The sequence below is a fragment of the Diabrotica undecimpunctata genome, chromosome 5 (genome assembly GCF_040954645.1).
Source record: "Diabrotica undecimpunctata isolate CICGRU chromosome 5, icDiaUnde3, whole genome shotgun sequence".
Classification (NCBI taxonomy): domain Eukaryota; kingdom Metazoa; phylum Arthropoda; class Insecta; order Coleoptera; family Chrysomelidae; genus Diabrotica; species Diabrotica undecimpunctata.
In genome coordinates, this window is record NC_092807.1 from 127,495,021 (window position 1) to 127,516,781 (window position 21,761).

Consider the following 21,761-nt stretch of genomic DNA (forward strand, 5'->3'; position numbering starts at 1 on the left):
TATTAAAGCAAGCACTAAATAACACAAAAAAACACGAAATCTGTGTAATAATGGGAGACTTCAACGCTAAATTAGGAGAAGACATAACTCCCGGAATTACTGGAGGATTCGGTCTTGGGGAAAGAAACGAAAGAGGTGATAGATTGGTGGAATTCTGCCAAGAGGAAAACTTTGTTATCACCAACACATGTTTTAAACAACCAAAAAGACGTCTCTATACATGGATATCACCGAGAGATGGCCATGGTAGTGTAATGCGTAACCAAATAGATTATATCATGATGAACAATAGATTTCGAAACTCATGTAAATGTACTAAGACATATCCAAGTGCCGACGCAGCCACCGATCACAATTTACTGGAATCTAGAATCAACCTAAAATTAAAGACAATTAAAAAGCATTCCATTACAAAGAAATACGATAGACAAAAACTAAAAGAAGAAGAATTTAAACATTACTTTGAGCAAAAAATGAACGAAAAAATTCGAGACATCACACAAGTATACAATGTACCAACAGTCGAAGAAAGATAGGATAACATAAAGACTGGTATCATCGATACAGCAACGCAAAGTGGAACTGTCACCCATTATAAAAAGCAAGCGTGGATAAAAGATCAAATAATCGAAATGATGGACGAAATGTAACAAAAAATATATGTTAATGTAACAAAATTTGTGCTAGAGGAGTCTGGGTGACGCTATCCAGTGTAGCAAAAGGGTAAACTCTAAAATGTACCTTGATACACCAACGAACTAATATGTGGAATAACAGAAGATGGAAGGGATTAGATAGAAATAAATTATGTAGAAGAAATAAATAAAGAGTAACTATGAATTTTAAATTATAGCAGAATTAAGTGTTGGCTAGCGACTATGCAGGAGAATGACCACTTGACACTCAAAGAAGGATTCGGCCAATTTGCATGCCCTACAGAGACCGTAAGATATAAGAACTAATGACAAGAAAACCACCAAGAAATAAACAGATGAAAAATAAAAGTTGCTTTAGTGAATACTTGGGCGCCAGGAAGTTAAATGGTTTCTTCCGAGATATCTTGTATTGCTGAAATATGAAAGATAGGTACTTATTGAAATATTAAATTTTAACCACACCTTTAATGATTACCAAACTTAGGTACAACTATTTTAAATGCTTATATACTAAACCACCACCTCTTATGTACAATTAACTTAGCTATATTTACAGTAAAATCCCTGAATATAATTATAAAACAATTTACCCCTGATATACCCCTTAAAAATTTCAAATTGTGACAAAATGTTAGATCCAATAATAATGTATAAATAATAAATATAATTATATACTACTCACTAATAGTTAGTTTTCGTTCAAAAATTGTTTAGGTTTTAAGTAAAAATTCTCCGGGATATGTGTGCACACAATAACCTAACAAAGAGAAATTCAAGGGAGAGTTATGACCTCATCCCTTGGTAGACAATAAATAATTAAATTAAGTTACAATGATTAATGTTTTTTTAAAAAAATTGAAGATATTTATTATTAAGGATAGTTTTCTTTTATTAAAAATAGAACCAAAAGTTAAAACCTTGAAGAGGACATAGCAAAAATTATTTAAAGTAATTGAATGATAAACAAAAATTAGTCAGTTCTTCCTGCCGGTTTCCGTAGGTTTCCCTCGAAGATGATCCGGTGGAGAACTGGACTCAGGTGGTAACAAGATACCAAACCTGTATTCCCTGGATCAGGTACTATTGGACAAATAAGTCACTTAATATCCTTCTTAAGTTTCCCATAAATTAACTTGGAACTCCTTCCCCTTATCCTTATTAAGTATAACCCCAAAACTGAAAAAAAAAATTCTTCCCCTGACTTGTAACTGGATTCTTGAGTAGGTTAAAAGGAATAGTTGTGTTACTCCATGTTTTTGTACATACAAAAGGTAAGGAAAAACACAAGGGTTATCAATCTTGAAAGGCGATACAAAAAATGTCAGCAAGTGACCTTAATTGAAATAAAAACCTTAATGGTTTTCGGTAAATAATGACCTTCGAATGGTGTGGCAATGTTTTTATAATGTATGGATATATTAAATAGATAATTTTAACGGAAAACATGATCTTTATATATTATAGAATAGGAAAAAAAAAGAAATATTAGCCGGTTTAAATGGTATGAAATTGAAATACATAATTGTTTACTTTAACTCTTAAAAGGAAATAAAAATTTGAGATAGATATAGAATCTAATACTTATAATTTATTTAGGTATAAAACTTTTCCTTAATGAACTAAGGTGAAATATAACATGTATCAAATATATGAAATACCTATCAAAGACGAAATTAAAATAGGTCTGAATTTTACTAACAATGGCGGATGATATGAAGGATTTTTCCTTATAATTTATTTGTAATTTTATCTTACCGGCTAGGGTGATCCAACTGAAAACATCCTCGTACAAAACAACTAAATAACTCAAATGGTTTCCTCCAAAATAAACAGCTCTTCACAATAAAAAATAAACTTAAACTAAATTCGGGAAAAATATGCCACTCCCAGCCGCAACTACCCTGATTGAATCGATGTTTCTTCAATCACATCCAGTTAACAAGTGATTCTACAAGCTGTCGGTTGGATGAACTTTCAGAATTTTACCACTGAGGGCTCAGTTTAATGCCAACCTCGGAAAATAAAATTTACTGGGAGTTATTTAAATATTTAGTTTAAGAATATTTCAATATGAATTTAATTTAGAATTAAATTAAAAGATTCCAGTCACAAAAAAAGGTAAACGATTATTTAAGTAACGGACTCGTTACAGAAAGAAGACAGCTTAAAAATAGAAATAACTCAGAGTATAAACGAAAGCATAATCTGATTCGAAGAAAAATCAGGAAAGCCAAAGAGTTATGGATGCGAGCAAAATGTGAGGAACTAGAAGAATTGCAACGAAAACATGACGAATTTAACACACATAAGAAAATAAAAGAAGTTACAGTACACAAAAGAAATACACCCATAACATTAACGAATAATGAAGGCCATGCACTATCCCTAGAAGACGAAGTAATGGAGGAATGGGAAAACTACATTAAAGCATTATTTAATGATGATCGAGGATCACTACCTAACTTAAGTGCAAATACAGGACCATCAATCTTAAAAGCTGAAGTAGAAAAAGCCATACACTAAGCCAAAAACAACAAAGCCAGTGGACCAGATCAAATATACAGCGAATGGCTAAAATTACTCTCAAATGACAATATAACCGAACTCACTGTACTTTTCAATCAAATATATGATACCAGTGAAATTCCATCGGACTGGTTAAAATCGATCTTTATTCCTCTACCTATGAAACCAAACGTTAGGAAATGTAGCGATTGTAGACTCATTAGTTTAATAAGCCATGCCGTTAAAATACTGTTACATATTCTTCTAAACCGAATTAACAGCAAGTGCGAAGAAATAATTAGTCAAGAGCAGTTCGGGTTCAGGAGATGCCTTGGAACTAGAGAAGCACTGTTTTTTATACAAACACTCCTTTAACGATGTTAAGAGGTAAAAAAACCCGTATATATGTGCTTCATTGATTTTGAAAAGGCATTTGATTGCATTCAGTATACCAGACTAATTACCGCCTTGCAGAGCATCCAACTAGATGAGAAAGACATCAAACTTATTGTCAAACTTTACTGGAACCAAACAGCCATTATTAATACCAACAACAGAGAATCAAAGCCTATCAGTATTGAACGAGGCGTAAGGCAGGGCTGTGTACTGTCTCCCACCCTCTTTAACGTGTATTCTGAGAATCTATTTAGGGAAGCTTTAAAAGATCAAAAAGGAATTATCATAGGAGGAAAAATAATTAACAATATACGGTACGCCGACGATACTGCGATTCTAGCTGAAAACATCGACGATCTGCAGGAGCTAATCAATAGAGTTGACATGGAATGCACACATTGGGGACTGTCGATAAATATCGATAAAACTGAATACATGGTGACCAGTAAAGTGGATATTGGCGCAACCCAACTGATATTAAACCAACAACCGCTGCAGAGAGTTCAGAGATTCAAATACCTTGGATGTTGGATTACCCAAAATCTGGATCCATCCTTCGAAATTCGATGTAGAATTGAACAGGCAAGAAACTCATTTCAAAAATTCAAGCCTCTATTATCCAATAACTCATTAAATTTGGAAATCCGTGAAAAGTTTACAAGATGTTACGTGTGGTCTGTACTTTTGTATGGATGTGAAACTTGGACTTTAAACGCCGATATCATAAATAAAATCGTGGCGTTTCAGATGTGATTGTATCGAAGGATACTAAAAATTCCATGGACTAGCAGAACCAGAAACGAAGAAGTTCTTCGAAGAATGGGACATCAACGAACTCTATTAAATATTATTAAGAGGCGTAAACTAGAATATCTTGGACATATAATCAGAGGACCAAGATATGAGTTCCTTCGGCTAATTCTCAACGGTAAAATCGAAGGAAAGAAATGGATAGGACGGAAGAAACTCTCTTGGTTGAGGAATTTGCGGCAGTGGACAGGTTTGACAGCGGACCAATTGCTACACATAGCGCAAGACCGAGATCAGTATAACAATATTATAAGCATAGTAGTCGCCGACATTCCGTAGGAATATGGCACTCTAAGAAGAAGAATTTCTAATTGGATATGTGAGGCAATTGGATTATTGGTATATAAACGTTTGATAGTGTGAAGTGAGCTTAGTGAATCGGTTATTATGCTTTTTTATCGCTAATTATTTTGTTATTTTTTGCTAGAAAAAGAATCTTATATGGTTGGCATTTGCTAGAGATTTTCCTTAAGTTTCTCCAAACTGTACTTATGCTTGAAGAGGTATTTAGAGATGAGATGAATTTTTTCCAGGATTCTTTTCTATACTTTTTTAGAATGTATCTTGCCTCAGCTCTTGGTTTTTTATAGTCCGTTATATTTTTGTCTGTTTTATGATGCCTTATTAGTATATTGAAAGTTTTCTTATACACTCTTGTAGCTTGGCTGCATTCAGGTGTCCATCACGGAAAAGGTTTATGTTTCTTTAAAATTTTTGTTTTTCTTACATACGTCTCTGCGGCTGCTGTGATGGTTTGTAAAAATGTATTTAAAAATTTGTCAATGTCGTTTGATGATGTTGTAACGTAGTATTTTGCCTATAAGGGGTTGAAAATTATTTATTTGTTATTGCTATAAGGGGTTGAACTAGGGCACAGATAGGGCAAGCAAAATAAACGAAACTGTACAAACGGCATTTAGGGCTAATTTGGAGAACTGGGTCGTGGATAAGTCAATGTGGATAAATGTCAATGGGTCGAATTGGGGCAACTACAAAAAAAAACAAATTGATGCTTACATGAATCTCCTAGACCAAAGGGTTAACAAAAAACAACAAGAAAGACCTCTAGATATTTGAAATAAGAACGCCGCTTCAAAGAAATCTAATTTTGCTGGAAAAAAGGTTCTTCTTTCCTAAAATAAGAAACCAAAAAAAGGTTAGGAGAATTTTCTAAAATAAAAAGACAAAATGGTACAAAATATATATGATATAATTAGTTACAAAAATTTATTATATATATACAATTAAAATGACAGTATAGACACACCCTAAGATTTACAATATTAATTATTAAAACCTTTAATTTTTATTATTTATTATTTAAATTATGAAAGCAATTATTATTTTAATTTTGATTTATTTTTTTAAAAGTTTAAAACAAAAAAGTTACCTTGATTGCGCTAAATTTCTTTACTTAACATATTTTCTGAGGCCAAAAACTGGATCTACTAAAATTTCTGGAAGTAGATCGGGGATGGCGACCAGGGATAATAAGATGAGGGTGGAAGCTACCACTGGCTGGAACACAAACCTTGAAAACTCGTCTCTTTTAAAGACTGGAACAGGTACAGCAAAATGACATTATGAGGTTATCTTCAAAACCTGTTGTAAAACGCCATTTCAAATCTCTCATATGAGATATGGCAAATAACAAAAAAAAGACAGTGATGACCCGTTCAGAGTTGACACATTACTTTGAGTAAAAATCACTTTTTCGTCGACGAATTTGCCGGCTTTTCGCAAAACTACATAACGGCCGTTCCCTTTGACCAAATTTTTCAATCTGACTTCAATTTCCGATGTTTTATCTCTCATGACCTGCACCCTTCCCCCGAGCGTCCTGCTACATACCACGGAATCGGCTAAAATTCGTTAGACCTACGAATCGAAAAATAACCTTGAAATATTTCAGCTCGGTTTTAGAATCGTAGCACAGACGCAATATGTCAAGTACTTAAACGGAAATACATATCTCGGAACAGGGACGTCTTTGGAAATTTTTATACATATATATTTTTATATAGGAAAGATTGTTTTCACGTTCAGAGCGTTTGTGAATAACCGCTCCGAAGATTTCTTTTAGGGTCAAATACGTATAAGCGAATACACAAACGCATTATACGTGAAATCAAATCTTAACTGTCTTTCCTATAATAATTGTGTTTTCGAAGCAATAGATAGATATTGGAAATGGTGAAGTCGCCATTGACACCTCGACCGGATTCATTTCAGTACCCAGAAATTTCTGTTACTTAACAGACTCGAAAGAGTAGGTTATTTATCTTTGACCCTTTACTTAATCATTCGGTAGTACGAAGTTCGCTGCGTCAACTTCTTTGTGCTAAAACGGTAAGTTCTCTATTTCAATAGATTTTTAAATGTATCAAACTTTTTTAAACATCTATGTGTCTGTCAAATATAACGCAAGATTAAGAAACACTCCCGTACTATCGGAACTGTCCCGTTTTTTTAATTGAAGTTATTTTCGTTTAAAGTTTGAGAATTCCGTATGAGAATAATTTTAATTTCACTTCTAGATTTCCGTAACACAACTCAGAAATTTTTCTCAAAATATAAATAATTTGTATTGTCAATAGTATTTAATGTTATAAGTTGTTTATATTTGTCTGTATTCTGTATTGTTTAAGTGCCGTAATACTATTTTTTATGCTAGCTATTGTTTTTAATAAACCTCGATACGGACCCCACAAGCCAATTATTTAAGACCCGCTCCTAAATTTACTCCTGAATAAGAACAAGAAATCTTCAATATATAATAAAGTATGAATTGAAAATTTGGTGGTTGTCTCAAACAGAAAGCGAAGGATAAAATTAATACGATTCCTTACAAATTCTCGAATTGGAATTTATGTTCATGCGAAAATCTATAACTCAAAAGATCCTCCCATAACCGATTTTAATATTACTGGTGCGTATTAAGAGAACCTTAAAGTACGAAATCCTAAGTAACTGTTTTAAGAAGTAATACGTTAAAAAAATTCTTTAAAATAATATTAATCTGTGCATATTTACTGCATATCCGTGCAAATTTTGTATGTTTTTGGAAAAATGATTTTTAGAATGACAATCAAAATTAAAAAGGAAAAATATAGTAGTTTTAATAATATTCTATAGAAACCTCTTAACTACATAATATAGATGTCTACCAAACTCTTTGACACGCATAAATAAATAAACATAAATTGTGATTTCATCCACTAAAATCAAAATTGAAAACTATAATTTTGATTGCTTTCTTAAGTTCATATAGAATTAATTATAATAGTTTACCTGTTTTAATTTTATGTTCGTTAAGGTATATTGTTATAGAAAAGTATATAAGGCTATATATCAGTAAAAGTGTGGCAAAAGTTGTATCTTTCTCATTACGTACCATCTCCGTGTCGGAGGTTGGCAATCATCATGGCTATTCTGATTTTAGGTGATGCGGCTCTGAATAGTTCTATTGATGTGCATCCGTACCATTCCCTCAAGTTAAGCAAGCATGAGATTCTTCTCCTTCCTACATATCTCTTGCCCTGGATTTACCCTTGTACAATTAATTGAAGTATATTGTATCTTTCATTACGCATAACATGCCCCAGGTATTGCAGCTTTCGTGTCTTGGTGGTTTCCAATATTTTCATTCATTTGCCTCTTCTCTTGACTTTGTTGTTTGTTACATGCTCGGTCCATGATATCTTCAGGATTCTTCTATACAACCATAGTTCCAATGCTTCTAACTTTTTAGTAGTCGTCGCGTTAAATGTCCATGTTTTTATCCCGTAAAGCAGAGTCGAGAAAATATAACACCTTGCCAGCCTAACTCTCAAGTCTAATTTCAGCTCTTCAACACAAAGTACCTTTCTCATTTTATTAAAATTTGTTCGTGCTTTGTCTATTTGAAGTTTGATTTTTTTCGAGTAATCGTTTGTGTGATTAATTATTGTGCCAAGTTAATTGTAGTTTTTAACTTGTTCTAAAATTTTACCGTTAACGTTATTTGTACCGCTTTCATCATTATTTCGGGTTTCTGATATCCTCATAAATTTAGATTTCTTGATGTTTATTGATAATTCATATTTGTCTTCATACTCAACTATCTTGTTCATTATAGTTTGGACGTCTTGAATGTTGCCTGCTATTATGATGGTATCGTCCGCATATCAAATGTTGTTAATTGGTGTTACATTGACCTTTATTCCTGCTATTTCTTCCTGAAGAGCTCTTTTCATAATTTCTTTAAAGTATGCATTGAATAGTATTGGTGACAATATACACCCCTGTCGCACTCCTTTTTTAATTTCGAACTCTTCTAATGTATGTTCTTTAAAACGTATATGTGCCTGCTGTTTATAACATAGACTTGTAATAATTCGAAGGTCATTGTATTGTAATTGTTTTGCTTTGAGGACGTCCAATAGCTCTTTGTGGCGGACTTTATCGAAAACCTTGTTGTAATCTATGAAACAGACGTACATATCATATCTTGGTTTACATCAAAGAATCTCTAAATTAGTACATTGAATGCAAACAGAGCTTCACGGGTACCTACCTCTACGAAATCCAAATTGGGTTTCTTCAATATCCATATCAAGTATTTGGTAAATGCGTTTATGGATAATCTTTAAAAATACTTTAAGTGTGTGAGATACCAGGCTTATGGTACGGTGGTTGGTGCATTCTCTAGCATTTTTTTTTGGAGACAAATAAATGTTGAAGTCAACGATTCATTGGGTATACAGATTCTTGGTAAATCGAGTTTTTCCGTTTCTCCTCTCTTAGGAGGGGGCGTTTTAGTGGAAATCCGGGAGGTAAAAGTGGTAAACTTTTTTGCATCTTTTTTGGGGTCCCAAAATTGACATTTTAGCAAAACTCAGCTTGTTCGTCCGATTTTTAGAGGTCAAATTTCTGACAACGGGACTGTTATTAGAATATTAGAGCTTGAATTTAATTCACTCCTCTTTTAGAAACACCTTAATTTAAAGTGTTAACCGAGATATAGAAGTTATGATAATAAATTACTTAATTAAAGTTTACTGAGGGTAATTATATTTTACTTTTATTTACAAAATTGCCCATATTTTTCTCAATAAGAATCTTTCACTAACGCTAAATATCACAAAAATATTTTTTCTATTTACTTTAAAATAAATTCACTAAATTCGCTGAATATCACAAAAATATTTTTTCTATTTACTTTAAAATAAATTCAGTACATTTTGTTATACTCAAACCATAAAGTTTCTCTCTTGCGTAGATACGTAGTTGCTTTCTTAGTTATCTTGGTATATTATAACATTGTACTCTGACACTAACTGCCCATAAGTTAGGTGGTTACAAATTTGATGACTGTCTTGCATAGTGAGTGTTTCAGCTCTACTATAAAGATAAGAAGCCGTCTAATGGCATTAAGCTTATGTATAGCAATAAAAGTTTAGTAAAACTAAAAACATGTATCTTAAAGCACATTTTACTGTGTAGCTCTATATAAATTTTACTAATTGATCTATTTTAAATCGTATTTTATTCATACCAACTATTTAATTGTAATACAAAAGCCATTTGATCTACATTCTATTTTAGAAGCTATGTATTGCAAACTATTAGAATATAGTAGCATAAGACTATATAGTAGCGAGTAAAGAACTTAATCATTTATTAAAAATTTTTATCCACAAGGAATCTACGTTCCTGTATTTGGCTGTATACCATATATTAAAAAATTAATTAAAATCCTTTGTATAGGTTACTCAGTTGCTTCCATAAAGTCCTCGTAGACACACCGTCTCAGGACTTGCAACTTCAACGTGAAGTCATATGTCGCCATGTTACCTAATCCAACGGTAACTTTAACATCCTAATTATTTATAAGATATAATGTCAAACAAATGTAACTAATTATTTGTTAACGGGTTTTTACCCATATATTTAGTGGCTACATTCATGTACTCCTAGACACCGATGATGGAATGATGGATTCCGAAAACGTTTTGTCTAACACAGCCCGTTTGGGTTTTTAAATATATACCTTTTACAAAGGATTTTAATTAATTTTTTAAAAATTTTTAATTATCTCGTATAAAATTAATTTCCATCAAGTAACGTTCAAATCCATCACTTATTTAACCCTCCAGTATACTGACTGACTGAATGTTTTAATCTTGTTTAATGTACTTCTTCAAGGATGGTTTTTTATTTATTTATTAATTGGTGTTTAATGCTTGGTTGGTTCGTGCGAGGACTAAGACCGGGTACCACCGCTGTAGGCAGGAGTGTCAGAAGAACTGTATCAGCGACCGATGTGCGACTGGGGCCGCGTGGACCAAGCCTGTCACTAAGTACAAGTTCCATGGAAAACGGTTCCTTTCAGATTGTTGGCCATTATTTGTTTGTTTGGAGGTTTGTTGGTGGAGGATAGCTGTGTCCTCAGCTAGGATCGGGTATCATTGTGCAATGAGATTGGAAAACCACAGAAAACCAATCTCCCCCTGTCCTTATTAAATTTATTCGACTCTTAAGGAGTGTGTGTGGTACTTATAAATTGTGTGGTGTGAGCGTATTAGTAAAGTGTAATGTGTAAATGATAAGTGTATGTATTCTGTTTGTGTGTGTAGGTGTGCATGTATTTTTAGGTGCGGAGTTGGGTAAATGTTTGGTTTATGCGGTTATTATAGTGGAAAGTGGTGACGGCATATCCGTGTAGGTGTATTGGATATTTGATTAACGACTCGGATGGTTGCGCTTCTCATGTCGGAGGAAAGGTCGTATGTTTGATCGCAGTTGTTGGGAAATATGTTTTGGTGTGGACATCTTGGTGAGAAGGCAGGGTGGGAACCGCTACAGTTCGGGCACTTAGGTTCGGATGTCTTGGGGCATGCGACTGATCTGTGATTTTGTCCACAATATGGACATGTATAGAATTTTTCGGGGCATTCGTTGTTGAAATGTCCGCTTTTGCAACATTTCGAGCAGTATTTCGAACGGATCGGGACGGAGTTGCCTGATCTTGGGATCCCAAAACTTAGCCGTTCGCCCTTGATCTTAATACAGCTCGAAAGTGCTTCGGCGAACTTGAGTTCAGAGTTAGTGAAGATTCTGATGTAGGAGGTGGGTTGGTTGGTGGAGCGTGACTACACGCGTGAATTGCATTAGTAATCCATACGTACTGGAGCTCTGGAAAAGCAGTATTGTTTGAAAATGGTGTTATTGTTTTACCAAGGTTTTAAAAAAACAATCAAAATTAAAAATCAAATACTATAAATCAAAGTTACCTATTTATTTATTTATCGTATGGCAATTACAACACATTTAGAACAAAAATATACAAATACTAGTAATATAGGTATTTGACAAACTTTAAATAGTTACAAACAAATATCAAGTGTATTGATATAATCAATTGACTCTGAAGTTGCAAAGAGGAAGTCTTTAGGGCTACCATTGTAGGATCTTGTGGGACACTCTTCAATAATGTGGTCGATGGTTTGGTTCTCCCCACATTCACATTGAGTAGACGGGTTCTTTCCCCATTTATGTAGCATGTATGCATGTCTGGTTCGGATCCTATTTACAGTTTTGCGTGGAAGATCAAAACCTGATGGCTTGTGGGTAATGCAGGGCATGTTATTTTGCCATTCGTTCCATTCTTGGGACCATGCATTCGTGATTTTGAACTCCTCATGTATTATTCTTGCCGTTTTCATTGGTGGTTTTCTAGAACGGAGACGGGTATTTCGTGCATCCTCGGTATCTTGGTGGATCGGCAGGTTTATATTGTTCAAGATCTTTTTGTATTCACCTGTAAGTGCGTCGACTCGTCGTAAATGTGGAGGTGGGGTGTGACTTAATATTGGAAGCCATTGGGTGGGAGTTGATTTAATTGTACCAGCTATCATCCTCATAGTGCTGTTCAGCTGATTGTCGACCTTTTTTACGTGTGGACTGTGTAGCTAGACTGGAGCACAATATTCAGCAGTTAAGAAAACAAGGGCTAAGGCAGTAGAGCATAGAGTGGAAACCGATGCTTCCCAGGTGGTACCGCAGAGCTTCTGTATAATGTTATTTCTTGTTCTCAACTTTTGGGCAGTTTTTGTTAAATGCTCTTTAAATGATAGCGTTATGTGTAGTGTTACGCCCAGGTACTTCGGTGTTTTGTTGTGGGTAAGTGTGGTATTTTTAAACCTTATGTTGAGTTTCTTTACAGCAAGTTTATTGTTCAGGTAAAAGCAACTAACTTCTGTTTTGGATGCATTTGGTTAAAGTCGCCACTTGCGAAAATATTTGCTTATAACCTATAACCTATATAAGTTACCTATAAGCAAACGTTACAAACCAAACTAAGTTCTATAATATACTAAATATAATATCCTAATTTAAATGAGACTGTATGTTCTGTTTTATCTCAGCACAATGTGCACATATTTGCTTTAAATGTTCTGGGCAAGTCCATTGATCACAGCTGCTGCAACATTTCCTTGAGCTCTTATTCGTTGCTTGTCCACAAATATGACAACGCCCAGGGACCGAAGATCTAGTCGGAACTTCTATAGAAGTTTCCTTGTTTATTTTTAAAAGACATTTAATTTTTTTTTATTTCTGTTGATGTGTGAGTGTTGTCTAGTTGCCTTAACATCAGTGCTTTTATTAACTCAAACGAAATATCCTGAAGAAAAGGGCTTCTTGGGAGTGATGCAGTGACATTGTTAGCCCTATACAGGGAAAATGCATTAATTTCTAAAATATTGAATAAATCAAAGTACAGGGTGAGTGGCCAACGCTGAGAGTTTCGGAAAACATCATATTGTGCACACAACTGGTCAACCAGATTCACACCCAATTTTGTTTTTTTGTAATCCGTTATTATAGTGTATTTTTATGTATGAGAGAGTAATAAAACAATAAATTATGTATGCAAATCCCTAAACTGTTGATACGGGTGACTCAATGAAAAACAGATATTTGTCAACAAGTTTACAGAAGTATACAGGAAAACAATTTTAAATTGAGTATGACCACCAGGTATAAAGGTTGGAGCAGAATAGAATACAATAGTTGTGATGGTTACTAATCCCTAAATAAGGTTGCCAGTGTCGGAGTGATGGAGGTTAACAGGTACTAATGAATTTGCAAGAAATGTAGGATGTTTATTTTATTGGTTATATATAACCAATAAAAGTTTAATAAGTACCTACCTATTTGCAAAATAAAGTTTAATTCTTTAAATAAAATAAAACGTTTTATTTTATCTATTTGCAAAATAAAGTTTAATTCTTTGCCTATTTGCAAAATAAAGTTTAATTCTTTAGATAAAATAAAACGTTTTATTTTATCTGAAATGAGTGCATTCCACGAAGTAAGGGTTTCAACAATCAAACATTTAATTCTTTAATTCCAGGAATTTACGACAGTAATTGACTAGATAATTACCTTCTAAACTTATTCCACAGAAAATGTGATAGTGGGTTTTTCCATTTTGTATATAGGAAGGTCCAAGTGGCGTATTCAAAATTCTTAACAGTTCACTAAAAGTAGGTACTTCAGTTGCAAGGTGCAGTTTATTGTGTATACTAGTGTTATGGAAAATTTGGAAGTGCCGTGTAAACGCCGAAAAATTGGTCCTCTAACAGTTAATGAAAAAACATTAATATTTAATTGTTTTAAATCATTTACAAACAAACGTTTATGTGAAAGTGTTGATGAGACCGTTGAGTTAGTTAGCAGTACACTTGGTGTTGGGAAATCTACGATTTACAGAGTTATTAAAGAAGAGAAATGTGGTAGTTTTTAAATGCCACGTAATGCTCCAGGGAAACCAAAATTTCAAATAGAATATCATTTTAAAGAAGAACTTTGACGGAAAGTGCGTGCATTCTTCTTTAGACAAGAATTTCCAACATTGGATAAAGTTCTTGTCTCAGTTCGAGATGATAAGGATTACCCAGAAATGAGTCGAAGTACGTTATGGTAACTTTTAAAAGAAATAGGCTTCCGCTGGAAAAAGAATCCCAGAAAGTCTATTTTATTAGAAAGAAGCGATATTGTCATATGGAGAAGACATTTTCTAAGAACCATAAAGGAAATGAGAAACCAAAAAAGAAAAATATTGTATCTTGATGAAACATGGATCAACGAGGGTCATACACCAAATAAATTTTGGCAGGATGAAACTGTTACAAGTCAAAGGCACGCTTTTGTAAATAACTTATCTACTGGTTTAAACCCACCATCAGGAAAGGGACGCAGGCTGATAATAGTACACATTGGCAGTTCAGACGGTTTTGTTGAAGGTGGTTTATTAACTTTTGAATCAACTTGTACCGGTGACTACCATGAAGACATGAACGCTGATCTCTTTCAAGAATGGTTCGAACAAATGATAGATCTTCTTCCTAAGAACTGTGTAATAGTAATGGATAATGCAAGTTATCACTCCAGACTTATAGAAGGACTGCCCACAACCAAGTGGTTAAAAAAAGACTTGCAGAATTGGCTGAGTTCAAAAAATATTACGTACCATCCCGGATCTATAAGAAAGGAACTTTATTCGTTGTGTGCCCTTCATAAAGAAAAATTTAAAAAATACGAAATTGATGAAATTGCCAAAAATCGTGGAATGACAGTACTTAGATCCCCACCATATCATTGTGAATTAAACCCGATTGAACTGGTATGGGCACAGATAAAGAGTGAAGTTTCAAGAAAAAATACCACTTTTAAAATTCATGATGTTAAACAGTTGTTTTTGGAGGCCGTAAATAATGTAAAACCTGAAAACTGGGAAAAGGCAGTAAATCACACTATTAAAGAAGAGGAAAAAATGTGGAAGCTGGACAATATCACTGATAAAATGATCGAGCCAGTTATTATAAATCTTGGTTCTGAAAGTTCATCTTCTGAATCTGATTTGGATTTGTAACAAGTAGCTGTAAGTTTTATATTAATATTTTTATTCATCTATTTAACATACCTTAGACGGTTTTAAAAACTCTTTTTCTCTTTTGTAATTTTTAAAAATTAAAAAAAATGTGAATTTTTTAAAACCCTTTTTAATGTAGGCCAGTCAGTTCTAATATAGTGTGTGATAAAATAGGTCACTTTTGTTTACATACACATAACACTTTATAACACTGAAATAATTCATTTATTTTTTACAATTATTCAAAGTAATTTTTCAATTAATCTTGAGCACGCCCATGGAGTGGTCGGAGCTACCAGTTAAAATTATGCTAATTACTCTCTCGTTCATAAAAATAAACTATAGTTCGGGTTTGTTCTTATTTTCTGTTTCAGTATTAATACTGTTATCATGGTGCATGGTTAAAATAGCTAATACGACCTTATTTTTTTTTTGTAACGTACGTTACCAACCATTTTATGGAAGTTTTGAAAACAAAATTTTCAGTGTTTTATTGTTATATATATTTATTATCGATGAAAATGTCGATGATGTGATATTTGTGACAAACTTTAAGAAAGTCAATATATTCTCTGAAAACTGAAAAAATAAAACGATTTCTTCGAGGGTTTTTTATAATAAAATTTAAGAATATCAAATTTATAAGGATGCTCTTTACATTTTTCATATTGCCACGATCAGAAATTAAACAACTGTTTTTAAATATATTTGGGGATGCGTTCCTCAACTTAAAAATGCATATTTTATAGCATTATTAATAAGCACATGTACAATTTACAATTATTAGGACATTTTGTGATTAAATCAGTTTTTTACAATTAAAAACTATTTTCTTAATGTCTCATTTAGCAGGATTATATTACATTCCACTGAATTGAGATACTAACTAATGTAGATCAATATCTAAAGAGCGTCTTAATATCTAATGAAATTCCATTAGACGTATGCGATATTAATAGATAAATCTTCATTCTGATACATTTGAAGTGCTTTAGAGAATGTTTTTAGTTATTTTGTTTCTAGTAAAAGGTAATACAGTTTAAAAGTAAATTAATTTAATGTTGTAATATTGTGCAAGATTGATGTACCTGAGCTAATACTAAACAGCTGAGGCTTGTCAAATTGTACAGTGGTGTTAAAAAGTCCTGCATCACCTTACCAAATACATGAAAATAGAAGTTTAAGGCATTTATCTTAAATATTTTTTAAACCATTTACTATTTACATCAAACAAGCACTTAAACACAATATTGTACAATGGAAACACATTTATTACATTTATTTACTTTATTAAAAGATAATTTGAATTAATTACTTGCTTTAACTTACAATTATACAATTTTTTATAATAAGAGTAGTTTTCACCCTTAAAAAATTAAAAGAAACTAACGAGACAAATCCAAAAGTAAAGTGAAGGCTAATTATAAACTAAATCTAAATTTTCTTATAATTCTGGGGTGACAGACTATTGTCGTATTTCACGTTAATTTACTGGGGTAAAGAGCGGTAGCAACGGTTTCGCTAAAGATGAAGAAAATATTATTACTTACAAAATACCAGACCCTTAAATTATAATTATTCTAGAGCCCATATTAATTCTAATAGAAATTTAAATAATAATTCACAATACTCCTCATTTCCAAATAGAAATAACATTATTCTCAAAACCAGAATTTTCCAAATTAGAATAATTTTCAAAATTGGGATTTTTTCCAACGTTCTAGTCCATACAGAAATAACAATTTTTTTCAAAAACCCCAGAAACGTATGTCCTGCCATTCTGTACTAGTATTATATAAGTAACAAATATTTTAATCTATAATCATTATCTGAAATTATTGTATCGTTACTAAATTTTTCCGCAGAAAATGTTCATCTTATGAGCAAAATTAAATTACCAGTAACTTTTTCAAAACAAATAATTAATGTAGATTTTTATGGATTGTATCGAGAAACTCCAGCTTTACTATGTAAAAATATTATTAAGAATTATTATTAAGAAATATTCACTAGATATTATAATACGGGTTTAAGGGAACTCAATTTTTATTTAAAAATCCTGTACAAAAGGTATAAAACTACAAGACCCTTTTGAGCCACATTACAATGGAACGTCTTCGGACTACCAAGTTCATTATCGGTGTATTTACCTGGAATAAGAATTACCTATTTGGGAATACGAAGGTAAATATTAAAATTTGTTTATTTTAAATTTCCCATAATATGGGAAATTAATGTTAAACTTTTCGTAAATCCGAAAGAAGTCGAATTTACTTTCCTGCATCTGTGTTGTTGAAATTCCGAAGAGATTTTGTTTATTTTTTTTAAGATTTTCACATAGGTTAACATATTATGCCAAAAGAATCGAAGGCTGTTTTACTTATTTCTTCGATGCATCATTCAATAAGCACGGATCAGACTACTGGAAAACCAGAGATTATAGTTCATTATAATCTTACGAAAGGAGGTGTCGATACGATAGATGCCAAGTGTGGTAAATGTACCGTTAAACCTCGTTCTCGTCGATGGCCACTTACTGTTTTTTTACCGCATCATTGATATAACTGCTGTTAATTCGCATGTTGTGTACCAATCACTACAGGAAAAAAATTAGGAGAGGTTAAAGTACAAAAAGGAGTTGGCGAAGCAATTAATTTTACCACATCTTCAGAGAAGACTCGAAAATCCCAGAATCTCGAAAGAATTAATATGTTATATTTACCGAATACTAGAACAAAACCGTCAAAAAGAAGCAGATTTTGAAGAAGGGCTCGAGAAAAAGAAGACGTGTTACTTACGTTAAAATTCATTAAAACGAAAAACATTTTATGTGTGTTTTCCTTAAGGAAAACCAGTGTGTTTACAGTGTACAAAGAAAATTGGCGGATCTTGAGCTCAAAATAACTAGTTATTTTATAGTAATTTTTAGTTATTGTAAGTATTTTGTAAGGTACATGTACCAAATAAGGCCCAGTTCCTAACAAGGCCCACCCTCATGTTTTCACATAAAAAATTTGAAAAAGTACCAAATTCTCTTGCAATTAATTAGGTAGTGGTATCTAGTGGACGAGACAATAACTACTTCGGCAGCCAGTGTTCTTATTTGCAAGGTATGTTACATCTGTTTACATCCAACTTGTTATAAATAATTTTGTACTGTAAATTTGTATTTATGAACAGGAAATTGTGTTTTAATATGGTAGTTTCATTTTCCTCAAACGGCGTATATTTACAGAGTTATTAACAGATCTTGAGTTTCAATTACTGTTAAGCCGGTGGCTCCTAATAAGGCCCACCCGTAGTGTTCCAAATAAGGCCCGGGTGGGCCTTCTTTGGCATACTCCTGTTTTTCTGTACTATTGAATACAGTTTGGAAATTAAGATGAAGTGTGCAATTCAAATTACTAATTGGAAGAGCTACTTGGTAACGCTTCAGCAAAAGCCAAATATTTATTGTGTGACAAAATATTTATTGTGAAAAAATAATATTTATTGTGCTACAAGGGATCACTTACAGTTTTAAATACAGAGAATAATAATTATGTAAGGAAAAAGAGATAAGAAAATACATTCAATAATTCAAGGAGACTAATAAAAAAAATTGCATTGTTTAAACAATATTAAATACATTTTTCTTTAATATATGATGAAATTTATATAATTTTGTTCTGTTTATCCGGCATTTTACTTGTACGTCTAAATAATTTTTTAAAAACTATAAAAATATAAGCCTACAATTCAGAAGTATGAGTGTATTTGTTTATTGATTTTTTTTTATTTTAAGATGGATTCAAAGAAAAAATGTGCTACCTGGAGTGAGAATGAAAAAAAAAGCGATGGGAGCTGTTAATAAAGGGATGTCAGTCAGAACTGCATCTAAAACTTATGGTATACCCAGGCGTACGTTACGCAACCACGTAAGTGGCGGTGTAGCAATTAAGAAGTTAGGACGGAAACCTTGCTTAGAGAAAGCTCAAGAAAGGGAACTACTCAAAGAATTTTTCGACTTGCTGAAGTCGGGTATCCACTTACAGCTAAAGTTCTCCGACGCAGTGTATTCAAGTTCTGCGAAAAAAATAATTTGCAGAATCCGTTTAATGAAGGAAAAGGTTTGGCTGGGCGGTAATAGCTCAAGATATTCCTACTGAGGAACCCAGAGGTTGCCAGAAGAAAGGCGCAACATATGAATCCAAGAAGAGCTGCAAAATTGAATAAGTTTATTGTCGATGATCATTTCCAGAAATTAAAAAATATCATGACAGAACTAGAGGCATTTGGCAAACCACAACTCATCTATAATATGGATGAAAAGGGTTGTTGTCTGTCTCTTCAAACAAGCCTCCTCAAGTTTTAGCAAAAAAAGGTGAAAAACGGCTACACTTTGTTGCTCCTGAACATGGGGAAAATGTACCTATCGTGTCATGTGGAACTGCAGTTGGACAGGTTATTCCTCCAATGATCATTTTCAAAGGAAAGCTACGCAAGCCAGAATGGGAAGATTATTTGACACCTGGAACAGCGGTAGAAATGACAGACAATGGCTCAATGACTACATCGACCTATATTAAATGGCTGCATCATTTTGCTAAATACAAACTTGCAAGAGAAGTTTTTCTGATTTTTGATGGAGTATCGTCACATTTAGATCCAGATATTTGTGACGTTGCTGAAGGTCACAGTATTAGACTGTACTGCTTGCCTAGCAATACGACTCATAAACTTTAGCATATGGACAAGTCAGTATTTAAACCATTTGAGTCGTATTGGGACGATAAAGTCCAATTACCTTGGTCGACAAATAAAGGGGAAGCAAACAGAGCAATTAATTGACGGGTATTTGGAAAAATCTTTAGCAAGGTATGGCCAAAAGCTGCGTACCCAGTTAATGTTATATCTGGATTTCGAGCTACTGGGATTTATCCTTTTAACCCAGAATCTATTCCTAACTGTACATTCGCCCCTTCCCATCCTTCACAGCGTCCTGATCCAAAAGAAAACATGCGAATGAGTTCCGAACCTGCTCAAGCATGAAAGATTCCAACAGTTTCCAAACAAAGGAATTTCCGAAAAAGAAGATGCCAATCCAGCAGTTCTACTTCTTTGGAAAGTGAGTTTTTTTTTGTGAGAGATAGTAGAGACTCACATGTGATGTGAGTCTTAATGGCGATGATGACGATAGCGACAACAATGACGATCTCGACTGTTCCTTCCAAGAAATTTTGAAAACTCCAGAGCTGAGAAAGAAACTCCAGACTCCTAGACGAAAAACACTTAACTATCAAGCGCAAGTAGTTACTAAGGAACTATTCGCTGAAAGATAAAAACAGCAGAGTGCCAAAGTGAATAATACCTCTAAGGAGGTTTCAGTTGGAAAAGGAAAGATAATTCCGATGAAACAAAGACATCTGGAGAAATCTAGTAATGAAATTGACTGGTTTAATTTAACTGGTTTTGTCATTTATGCTGTGAGGACAGAACAGCTGACATGAGACTTTGCAAAAAATGCAAAAAATATGTTCATGAAGAATGTGTAGGGTTGACATCCAAAGACAAAGTGCCCAATTTCGTATGCCCATGGTGTGAAAAGTGATAGTATATCATTTGTTAATTATATTAATGTTCAATAAATATTTTTAAATCTTGTCATTGGTTTTCTTGCCATTAACATGCTTCATACATTAAAGTGTTGGGGTGGGCCATACTTGGGACCAGGTATGGGCCTTATTTGGAAGATGTGTTCCTAATAAGGCCCATCTTCAAAAGATAATAATTTATTTAAATACAGTGAACATGACAAATTCATATTAAAAACAAAGGAACATAGGCAGCGGTATGACATATCATGTTAGTGTCTACATCCTGAAATATCCACGTCAGTAGTTAAGGGTTAAATTTAAATGACAATGTATTTTCCTTAAACTGTAAAATTATTTTGAAAAAATAAGTGTACATATCTAAATTATAAATCCATGTTGGTACATAATTATGCATTTGTGCATATTCAGCCTGTCCAAAAATGAATTTTGCATATATGTTTTAGACATTTTTTACCGCATATTTTCCAGTGTCTAATTTTAACTTACACGATATATCTTTCAGGATTAATAAATCATCCTCCCTAAAAAAATATTTATTTTGTTATACATTTAACTCTATTATGTTACTTTAAATTTTAGGGAAAAATCCCTATAATATATTAGGTAATCGCTTACTTTCTCTTTCTCTGCTTCATCCCTGGTTTAACATCAGCAACACAATTTTAGTTAAATTATACTTGATAAACTGAAGGATAATCTCATTAATGGTTAGCAATTTCATATATTTACAGTAATGCTGAGAAACTGGTAGAGACAACCGCAATTAGAAAGGCAATGGAAGTGCTAAATATACATACAGGACGACATAATAAAATTATTTTAACATTTAAGACAGTTTAGTGCAGGCCATTAAGTGGATTTGGACGACTTTGACTTATT

General features: G+C 33.0%; 1 protein-coding gene across 1 annotated transcript; it reads left to right on the top strand.

The window, feature by feature from the left end:
- Positions 1 to 50: 50 nt before the first annotated feature.
- LOC140442470 (uncharacterized) lies at positions 51 to 20,010 on the top strand. Its single transcript, XM_072533540.1, has 2 exons — positions 51 to 135; positions 19,598 to 20,010. Exons 1-2 carry the CDS (start codon positions 51 to 53, stop codon positions 20,008 to 20,010), a joined length of 498 nt encoding a protein of 165 aa, XP_072389641.1.
- Positions 20,011 to 21,761: the final 1,751 nt, after the last annotated feature.

Excerpts from the sequence above, each read along its gene's own strand:
- LOC140442470 (XM_072533540.1), top strand. The coding sequence starts at position 51 with ATGGGAGACTTCAACGCTAAATTAGGAGAAGACATAACTCCCGGAATT. Across the intron at positions 136-19,597 it reads TGGGGAAAGAAACGAAAGAG|GGTTGTTGTCTGTCTCTTCA; the intron begins GTGATAGATTGG and ends ATGGATGAAAAG.